The 10401-nt window shown below is 42.3% G+C and overlaps 1 protein-coding gene across 2 annotated transcripts in view; it reads left to right on the forward strand.

The window, feature by feature from the left end:
* The window catches only part of SLC9A7 (solute carrier family 9 member A7), a 49966-nt gene that overhangs the window by 24205 nt on the left and 15360 nt on the right, over nucleotides 1-10401 (forward strand). For both annotated transcript variants that reach the window (XM_079973149.1, XM_079973150.1), the window contains exons 4-12: nucleotides 81-157; nucleotides 558-670; nucleotides 2751-2856; nucleotides 3102-3243; nucleotides 4159-4264; nucleotides 5765-5853; nucleotides 6610-6723; nucleotides 8625-8736; nucleotides 9841-9994. In XM_079973149.1, coding sequence (XP_079829275.1) covers nucleotides 81-157; nucleotides 558-670; nucleotides 2751-2856; nucleotides 3102-3243; nucleotides 4159-4264; nucleotides 5765-5853; nucleotides 6610-6723; nucleotides 8625-8736; nucleotides 9841-9994 — 1013 coding nt within the window. The remainder of the gene's footprint in view (nucleotides 1-80; nucleotides 158-557; nucleotides 671-2750; nucleotides 2857-3101; nucleotides 3244-4158; nucleotides 4265-5764; nucleotides 5854-6609; nucleotides 6724-8624; nucleotides 8737-9840; nucleotides 9995-10401) is intronic.

Genomic DNA, 10401 nt, shown 5'->3' on the forward strand with positions numbered 1-10401 from the left:
ACTGAGAGTGTTGCATTCTTTGGAGTTATGGAAGCATTGCTTCTATATGGTTGTTCCTAACCCATTTTCCCCCTCTACAGAGGCACTTCTTCAGAAACTTGGGGTCTATTCTGGTTTATGCTTTCCTAGGAACTGCAGTCTCTTGTTTCATCATTGGGTAAGTTGAGTTTTGAGATACCATTTAGTCTCGTGGGATATAATTTTGGCATCTCTTTATCACCCATTGTTGTGCCTTAGCTCGTCCAGCAAGATCAGTGAGAATATGTTGGACGCATAGAGATGCTGTAATCTCTTACCTCTCAAATAATCACGCATACACTGGGTTGCGTGTTTGTCATCAGTAATAAAGTCAGTTCAAAGAGAAACTCATGCTATTCTCTTGACAGCAATGTATTTTTAAACTTATTTTAATATTTTATTCTAAAATTTGTCATGATGAAGGGCAGGTAATTTTTAAAAATGATAAATTAAAATATTGTACATTTTTATAAATAAATATAATCAAGAACAATCTGGTTTAAATGCTTCACTGAATTCTTCTTTCTTTTTCCTCCCAGGAATCTTATGTATGGTGTTGTAAAACTAATGAAGCTTGTGGGGCAGCTCTCTGATAAGTTTTACTACACAGATTGTCTCCTTTTTGGAGCCATTATATCTGCTACTGATCCAGGTATAGACTTCAGTTTTAAAAAATCATTGGTTTTTTTACGACACTTTTTTTCCTTTTTACTGTTGTTGTTGATAGGATGAGAAGAAATAGTGTTAGGCAATTATGTCTGATCTTTCCCCGTGTCACAGAAATGTCTTTTCCCCTTCTATAAGGGGTAAGAATTGGAAGATTAAAGTATAAACATTACAAAAATCTATAGGAGAAGTGTGGTTGATGGCATTATTATTTTTAAATGCAGTATAAATTTCCTGTCTGGGAGCCTTAAAAATGGGGTAAAATGGCTAAGAAAAATGAAAAATGCACAAGGAGTTTTGCAGTGTGGCTGTCTGCCAAAAACAGTCCTGCAGTGGTAGTGATACAAGTATTTCCTTATCTCTCCCCAACCATAGTTTGTATAGACCTGGGTGGAGGGGGAGCTCTTCTGTATCCCTAACAATGTTGTATGGATTCTTTCCACACTGTCAGACAAGCATGAGGAGAGCTATGCAGGAGGAGCCAGTGGCATTCATGGCCCTTTGTGGAAACTGAGGCAATTTAGAAATAACCTTGTCATGGCCTACCTCTGACACTTGTTCTGGGGCTTCTTATGGGCTGCTGGAGAGGATTGGGGGGGGGGGGGAAGCAGCAGCAACATTATCTTTCCCCCTCATATTTGTGCCAATATTCTAGGGTGCATTGTGCATCTAATTATGCCTGCTGCAATGCCTGCATTCCATTCTAAGACAAAATTGCAGACTTTGGGGAGGGGGCAATGCCATCTTGTCTTGTTCCCCCCCCCCATTACCATCACCCCCTACCATGCCGTTGGTTTTAACACAGAACTTTGTGAAGAATTCTGGAGAACTCAAACGTTTGTTCATGGCTTTTTCGTTGGTCCTAATAAGGCCTTGGGATGTGGGTAGCGCTGTGGGTTAAACCACAGAGCTTAGGACTTGCTGATCAGAAGGTCAGCGGTTCAAATCCCTGCGATGGGGTGAGCTCCTGTTGCTTGGTCGTAGCTCCTGCCAACCTAGCAGTTCGAAAGCATGTCAAAGTACAAGTAGATAAATAGGTACCGCTCTGGCGGGAAGGTAAATGGCATTTCTGTGCACTGCTCTGGTTCGCCAGAAGCGGCTTAGTCATGCTGGCCACATGACCTGTATGCTGTATGCTGGCTTCCTCGGCCAATAAAGCGAGATGAGCGCCACAACCCCAGAGTCGGTCACGACTGGACCTAATGGTCAGGGGTCCCTTTACCTTAATAAGGCCTTAGTGTAGCTTTTGGGGTGCCCCGTCCCCCCTCTGCAATGAGCCAACATGGCTATGCACATTTTAAATCTGGGGTAGAGGAGAGGTGCACTATTGCAGAGGCAATACCCCCTTGTGGCAACAGTAAGTGTTTACCATGTACTCAGTGAGATAATGCCAGATATCTCCACATGAGGTCGTTTGCTGACTAAATGTTCCCCATGGGGGAACTGAGAAGGTACTGAGTTGCCTTGTGATAACTTGAGCACATGCAAAATGAATGTAGGCACTGGGCCTTGGACAGATGTTTAGGAGACCCGGTACTTTTGTGTGTGTGACTGTACTCATGAGTAGTGATGTTAAAATCTTTTGGAGAATATTCTTGATTAATGAGATGTGTACATTTAAAGCAGCTTTGTGGACAACACAGAATTTACAGTATGTGGAGAATGTTCTCTGGAGAATTTTCTAGCAGAGAATATTCTTGAGAATATTCTCTGGAGAATATTCTCACCTCATGTCACTACTCAAGAGTATTGAGTACTATCACCTCCTTTTCTGCTGCCCATAGCAGCCATTTTGTGCTGACATTCGCAGTATCTACAGCAAGATAAAAATACCGGGACCTCTCTCTCTCTCTCTCTCTCTCTTTTTTTTTTTTTTTGAAAGTACTGATTAGACCTTTCACCAACTGCCAACCTGTATTAAACACTGTTGGTTTCATGGTTGTGTTATAGCTTGATAACATTCACTGCATACGAAGTCGGCAGAGAGCTGTTTCTTTCCTGCTCAAAATCACATATACAATAAGACCAATTTTTAGTGCCTTGTTCTTCTCTTTTCCCAATTGTAGTCACTGTACTGGCAATTTTTAACGAACTTCATGCTGATGTTGACCTCTATGCACTGCTGTTTGGAGAGAGCGTTCTGAACGATGCTGTTGCTATTGTACTATCTTCGTAAGTAAAAAAATTAAGAGTTTTTGATGTGTTATGTGAAAGACCATTAATACAAAATGAACCAATTCCTGATAGTCTTCTAAATCAGATTTGGAAAGACTGCTGTTTTTGCATTTGCCTTGAGATCATTTGCGTGTGGTTGGGATGATAGATGGGAAAGATACAGCTCCTAAGATAACTAAAGGAGGAAGAATTATGTGGGATAAATATTTTCTCATTGCTGCTTCTTGTCCCCTCTGTTGCAGTTCTATTGTAGCATATCAGCCCACGGGAGGAAACATCCATGCTTTTGATGCAGCTGCCTTTTTTAAATCTGTTGGTGTTTTCCTTGGAATCTTTAGCGGCTCGTTCATGATGGGAGTAGTGACAGGAGTTGTGACAGCTCTGATATCCTTTTTCTGTTGAATGCTCCCAGTTTTCTTTTGTGTGTGTGTGGTTTTTTTTTGCAGATGCCCACTCATTTTTGACTTCATTCTCTGGTGAAAGCAGCATTTCCTCTTATCTGCTACAATCTTCAGGTCTTCTGACTGTAGAATCATAGAGAGCGTCATGCCATTAAAAAAAAAACCACTTTACTAGAAAACTGCACTGAAATATAGACAACTTTGTTTTACAGGTAGATCAGTTTGGAGGTACAGTAGTCATCTGGAGGTGAAGTCTCCCATCCTAAGAATGCTGGAATAGGGATGAGGGGGAAAAGGCAAGCAGGCAAACTGTGAAGCAAGACAGCCGTGAGATCGGAAGCCAGGAAGGTTGACAAGCAGAGACTCCCTAGTAGAGCAGTGATGGCCAAACTTGGCCCTCCAGCTGTTTTGGGACTACAACTCCCATCATCCCTAGCTAAAAGGACCAGTGGTCAGGGTTGATGGGAATTGTAGTCCAAAAAACAGCTGGAGGGCAAAGTGTGGCCATCACTGCCCTAGAGGGAGACAAGGAAGCCAAATTGATGTGTTCAGAATTTGGCTGCTGCCTAGATCAGGTGTGGGGAACCATTGGCCTTCCATATGTTGCTCAACTACAACTTGTAGGAGCCCCAGCAAGCACAGCCAGGGGCCAGATAAGAGTTGTAGTTTAGCAACATTTGGAGAGAGCCAAAGGTTCCTTACACCCGGCTTAGGTGAATAAACAGCTCTAAGCATTTATAACTTGGCCAGGTCAAGGAGAACCTGTGGTCTACATTTGGAGCTACAGTACCATCACATGAGTACTAACTCATCACATTCAGTCCTTTGGGAAGAGTTCTAATAGCTGTAGAAAATACCTAATGCTGTAATTTTTGCGATTCCTTAACACAATAATCACGTAACAAAGTTCACAAAACTGCATTGCTTCCCCTTACTGGAGACTGCACTCTTTTTTCTGATGTCTTGGAGTACGTTCTTGCTGGCTGAAGCTTGTGGCTTTACAGGTAAGATGCTTTGATATATTAACAGGCTCTGGAATGAATAGATTTTGTGCTTATACAGTAATTGGTATTATTATTATTGGCAACATATTGGGTACTCACGTTGTCACCTTTCAAATTACACTTGTGCTGATGTTACGAAGTTGCATAATATGCATAATATAAATGCATAATATGAATCTGATTTCTGGCGGAATCTATTTGGCCAAATGTAACATGGAAATGAGTGATGAACATATGATAGTTAGTACTTATCTTTTGGCCCTTGAAACTAGATTGCTTTCACATTGTAGATGTCCTGACATATATCTCCTTGACATATATCTCCTTTTACTGGACATGGAACTCCTTTTAATGACCGGAGCTGTTACATGTCCTCTTTGTAGATCTTCTTTTTTCACAAATGGCTTTTCTAATGTATTTTGCAATGTGAAGACTTCATTGCTGCAATGTCAACAGATGACTGGGTGGTTGGAGTGCTCTTTATTTATTTTTATTTAATATAGGATTTTTATAGGTCCACACCGGGTTTGGATCCAGTGGATTTTTGACTTTGTGGTATGGCATGGGGATCTGTTCTTCAGTCTGCTTTTGATTGCAATGTTGTATGGAGTCAGAGGCCTGCTTTTCACAAAACACTGGGTGGCAAAGAGCAATACCACAGCTTTTTGGATTCCCAGCTGTAGATTTTATTCTCATTGCCTTTATAGCAGAGAGATTCACAACACATAAACCTTAAGAGGAGCCAAGGGAGTGGATGCCTTGTGTTCATTGTTGTTGAAAGGAGCAGAAAGCCTAGCAGAAAACAGACTTGTGTTTTCATAGAATTGTAGATTTGGAAGGGACCCTGAGGATCATCTAGTCCAAGCCCTGCAATGCAGGAATATGCAGCAGTCCCATACAGGGATTGAACCTGCAACCTTGGCATTCTCCGCACCATGCTCTAACCAACCGAGCCTTCCAGGTTTTACTTGCATTTCTCCAATATAAATAGCTGATTTGCTGGCCATCCAGTTCTTGGCCAGTGCTGATAAAGTTCACGCAAAGCCCTTGCATGCCAAGCCCATTTTGGGTTGATATAAACATACCCAAGAGAGACTCTTTTAATCTTGCAAACCCTTAAGAAATATGAGGCACAACCCTGGGATTTGTTCCTGGCAACAGTACTGAATCGTGGAGTATATATCTGCCTGCCTGCCTTTGGAAGAGTGCAGAATGATTTCCCTCACCTAAAAATTAACAGAACCTAGTCCCTGAACCCATGGGATTGTGGGACTACCTTTCAAGTACAGATGGCAAAGCGTTGATGCAGAATTAAGCCCCGTTACTTCTCATTGGAACACAGGGCAGGCTCACTTGAAAAGATAACCCACAAAGATAGCAAGTATATATCAGAATATAATGCTTCAGGATTTAAAGAAGATTGATATGAATACTAAGCCAGAAAAGAGATGATGTCTGCATTTAACCTAATGCTGCTTCTTGTTCTGTTTCTCTTGGCAGGCGTGGTATCTGTCCTGTTCTGTGGAATCACACAAGCTCACTATACGTACAATAATCTGTCTGTTGAATCAAGAAGCCGAACCAAGCAGGTGAAAGAATGTCTTCTTAGTTTTGCTTTCTCTCTCTCTCTCTATATATATATATAATAAGGCATGCTCCTCTTCATTCATTTTGAATGAAGGCTGCTGATACATGGTAGAAATGGTTAATCTCACAGTTGATGAATGCTTGATTAGGTGAAATGCACAATTGGGAGGGTCTTATGTACTCCTGCACTTGCAAGTCTGATTAGTACAATCTAGAGAAAGTATTTTGGACAGTAATATGAAAAGTGTGTGTCGAGAAATTACGGTAGTTGCTTTCATTGCTTTTTCACCACGCTAATAAGAGTGCATTAAAAGCTTGGTGGTGGCTTCTTCTTCTTCTTCTTCTTTAAAATCTTTTAGTACCTTAGATTTGCTCCCAAACCAGAAAACTACACAAGCAAATTTACAGTTGCCTGTCTCTTTGCTTTCGCACACTTCTTGGGCAGAGAAATTGTTTTTTAAAAAACAAGGTGTGCCCACAGCTATCTGCATGCATGCCGCTTTCGTATTTAATTGGGAACTGTAGTTTATTGCCAGGTTGCAATTACCAGCACCCTCAGCAAACTACCATTTCCATGATTTTATGGCAGAGGGGGTGAAAGGTGCTTTACAATGTATGTAGTGCATGCTGCTTTAGATGGTTTGTTCAGAATAGGCTGCTCTGAAAAGCTAGTGTTCCTCTTGATAAGACATGTATATTGCATTGAATTCAGTTGGCAGACTTCATGTTTTTTCTCCCTTCCCTAACTTCCTTTCCAGCTCTTTGAAGTGCTGCACTTCCTTGCTGAGAACTTCATATTTTCTTATATGGGCTTAGCACTCTTCACTTTCCAGAAGCATATATTCAGCCCCATTTTCATCATTGGAGCTTTCGTATCCTTTATTGGGTTCTTCTGCATTATAACTTGTTTCTCGGCGGTGTTGCACTTCTGAGAAGCCAGTCTTGAAAGGGGAGGGGGCGGATCTTTGGAGCAGCTGAGCTAAAGGAACTAAAATGAGAAAGGGGGAAGCCCTGTTTCCCCCAACAGGTACCTGTGCACCTATAGGGAGAAAACAGGCCTTTAACACCTTGTGTGTCTAGTAGTACTTTCCTGCAAATGCCATGGTAAGAATACCGCTCTCTCAACTAGGCTGACTTCTGGGGCTTAAAGCCAGGGATCCTGAGGTGCAAATAACAAGTAAGAATTAGAAATTTGCAGAGGAAAATGGGAAGGTGAGGGAAGAGATAAGACCCTCCCATTAGCCAGCTCTCGCTGCACTGCCTTATGAGGAACAAACACATACACAGAAACCATGTCTTCCTTGTAACCCGAAGCTCTGCTCTCTGAGGTAACTGCAACCTAATTCCTCTTGACAGTACTTTCCACCCAACCTTCCACTGATTTGGTGGCACACCTGAGACTTCTCTGTTGGCCCCTGTGTTATAACGTTACAAGAATATTATGTGGAAACCTTATGTTAGGCTTTTTTTTTTTCAAAAAACCGTCTCAGTACGATGATAACTTAAAATCCTTTAAGTTGTACAATGAATGTTAATAACAGTGGAATATCCTAACATACTGAATTGTCCCTGAGCAAACAGCCAAGGCTCTTGTTTGTTTTTGCTGGCATTCTTAAGAAATGGAAAGCAGCTTTATCCATGTGGTGTGTGTGAAACGGGCAAGCGGTCTCAAGTTCAGTCCCTGGCCTCTCCAGGTACGAACTGGGAGAGAACCACGTCTAAAATCCTGGTGAGCTATAACTAGCCCCTGTAGGCCGTGCTGGGACTATATGGAGCAGTGGGCCTGACTCACTATAAGGCAGCTTCCAAAGGTAAGGAGTGAAGAGGATCTTGGTAAGGTTCACACATATGTGCACAGTTCATGAGTAAGAATCATAGAATTGCAGAGTTGGAAGAAGGGACCCTGCAAAGCAGCTGTCTCATACGGGAATCAAACCTGCAACCTTGGCGTTATCAGCACCACACTCTTAACTGAGCTATCCGGGATGAGCAAGAATTTTCCTTGTTTTTGAAGAGACCAATCCGGTTCTTCCTCTTCCGTTTTATCTCCTCTAAGCACCGTTTGTTTGGCCTTACGGAACAGCTCAAAAGCCTGTGTGAAGGTTTAAGAGGAGGAAAGTGCCCACATGAGAAATTTTGCCCTGTAGGAGTGAGCGATTCTACCCCTCATATGAATGCTAATGTGACACAGACTCTGTTCAGTATGAATGCAATGCTAATACAGTGGTACCTCAGGTTACAAACACCTCGGGTTACAAACTCCGCTAACCCAGAAGTAGTACTTCGGGTTAAGAACTTTACCTCAGGATGAGAACAGAAATTGTGTGGCAGGCCCCATTAGCTAAAGTGGTACCTCAGGTTAAGAACGACGTGACACAGACTTTCACTTGAGTGTGTTTGACTCAGCAGTGAGGTAAAGCCATGTGGGAGTTAAGTGCACTCTTCACTCTCTCTCTCTCTCTCTCTCTTTCTTTAGGGTGCCGCAAACAGAATAGCAGCAAACAGGCTTCTCTGTACTGGAGGGTTGTTAAGCAAGGGCTGCCTCCCCCCCCCCTTTTCTTAAAAACACACACACAAAAACAGCTGTAAGGGAGCAATAGTTACAGTATAGAGATACTGGCTTTACCTGTTTGGAGCCACATAACAGCAGGTTTCGAAAGAACAGGAAAAAAGGTTCCTGGGTTGGAACAGAACACTTAAGTTTAAAGAAACTACCTGATCATAGTGTGGCGTAGATAACAATATTGGATCCTTAACCAAAAGGTGCTGTTAGATAGCTGTTTTCCTGGGACGAGCTGCACACATCTACCCTCTTTCATTCTTCTTGAATCTGGGCAGAAGGCACAAGATCAGCTGGAATTTCCAGCACATGTTGATGTTTTCAGGTAAGATGATAAGATCAAGCTTGTAATCTTATCTCATCTACAACACAAAGTTCCCATCTGTAGATACAGGTATCACAGATATATAGCCAGGGTTTTTGTGGGAGGGGGGCAGGATTTTTTTGGGGGGGGGGGAAGAACCTCAGTTTGCTGTGTATTTTTATTGATTTTTATTGATTTGGGCTTGTCTCCTCCTACCTAGCATGCCCCTCAAGGGCCTCCTCTTCTCTCTCTCTCTCTCTCTCTCTCTCTCTCTCTCTCTCACACACACACACACACACACACACACACCAAACTTCACAAAAGGTGACTATTTTTTCAAGAAATAACTTCAGTGTTTCATGTAAAGTCCATCAGATTTATTTATAACCCCCACTTCTTGAGAAGTGTTGTAGGGACAGAAAGGTTTGAAGAGGTGGGGGTGGCAGAGCAGGCCTTGAATACAGTTTTAATGCTGCTTGCCACCTTGGATGGATATCTAAAATAATAAAAATAGATAAATGCCTTATAGTGGCTCAGGACAGGGAGGACGGGTTTTGCGTTTCTCTACCCTGTGGCTCTTGTGATGTTGTATCAACTGCTCTTTGTCGAGGTTTCCAAACTCTGCAAAAACCTGGAAGCACACTAAGTGGCACATGTCTTGTTGCTCTACTGATTAACAACCTCTCTCAAGAGACTTGAGCAGAAACCTGCTTCCTTTGCATAACATAATTAGTTACTCAGAGAGCATATTTTAGGGCATCTTAATGGGGAACTGACAGCTTATTTTTGGAATGGAATGCCAACAGCCCTTAACACTTAGCTGAAGCGACATATCCTCTTGGGCAAGGGCCATAGTTCAGCGGTAGAATATCTGTGTTGCTTGCAGAATGTCCCAGCATCTGCACCTAAGACTCTCTGCTTGACGAAGTCCTGGAGAGAGAAATGGCTGGTCCATGTGATTCATACTGGGCTAGATGTGCTTCTTATGTTTACTGCTCCCCCAAGTCTATATTACTTGGGACGAAAACACCTTAGCATTCCAACTCTAGGTTTGAGGGGGAAGTATCATACAAAACAGCTCTTGTATTGTCAGGTTTTACATTCCTCTCACTTGTTTATCTACAGGACTTCGAGGAGCCATGGCATTTGCTCTAGCCATACGAGACACCGCAACTTATTCTCATCAGATGATGTTCTCCACCACACTCCTCATTGTCTTCTTCACTGTTTGGATCATTGGCGGAGGCACAACGCCCATGCTCTCATGGCTAAATATAAGGTGCCCATGTTGAATCTAAACTGTACCTTTTTCAGCATCACATTCACATTTTTTAAATAACAAGGAAATAACGCGAACTGCTTGATACATACAAAATCAGTGTCATATGCATTTGATGTTTGGCTTTGCATCATAGGAGAATAACTGCTTATAACAGAATTGCATAACAGCAAAATCTTGCCGTTCATTCAGGGGTTGAGCATTTTGCTTGCTTCTTAATACCTAGTCATGTTTGAGGTCTGTGTGGGGTTTTTGCAGGGTTAGGTTACCAAGATTGTGGTAGCTCACAATAAGTGGCTGCCGTTAAATAGCAGAACCCTATCCTCTGTTATAACTTGTGGGATGCTGGTGCCTATCAAATAACATGAGAAGCTCATATATCCTACAAGGGGTGCGGGGCATTTAAG

The sequence above is a fragment of the Podarcis cretensis genome (genome assembly GCF_951804945.1).
Source record: "Podarcis cretensis genome assembly, chromosome: 4".
Classification (NCBI taxonomy): Eukaryota; Metazoa; Chordata; class Lepidosauria; order Squamata; family Lacertidae; genus Podarcis; species Podarcis cretensis.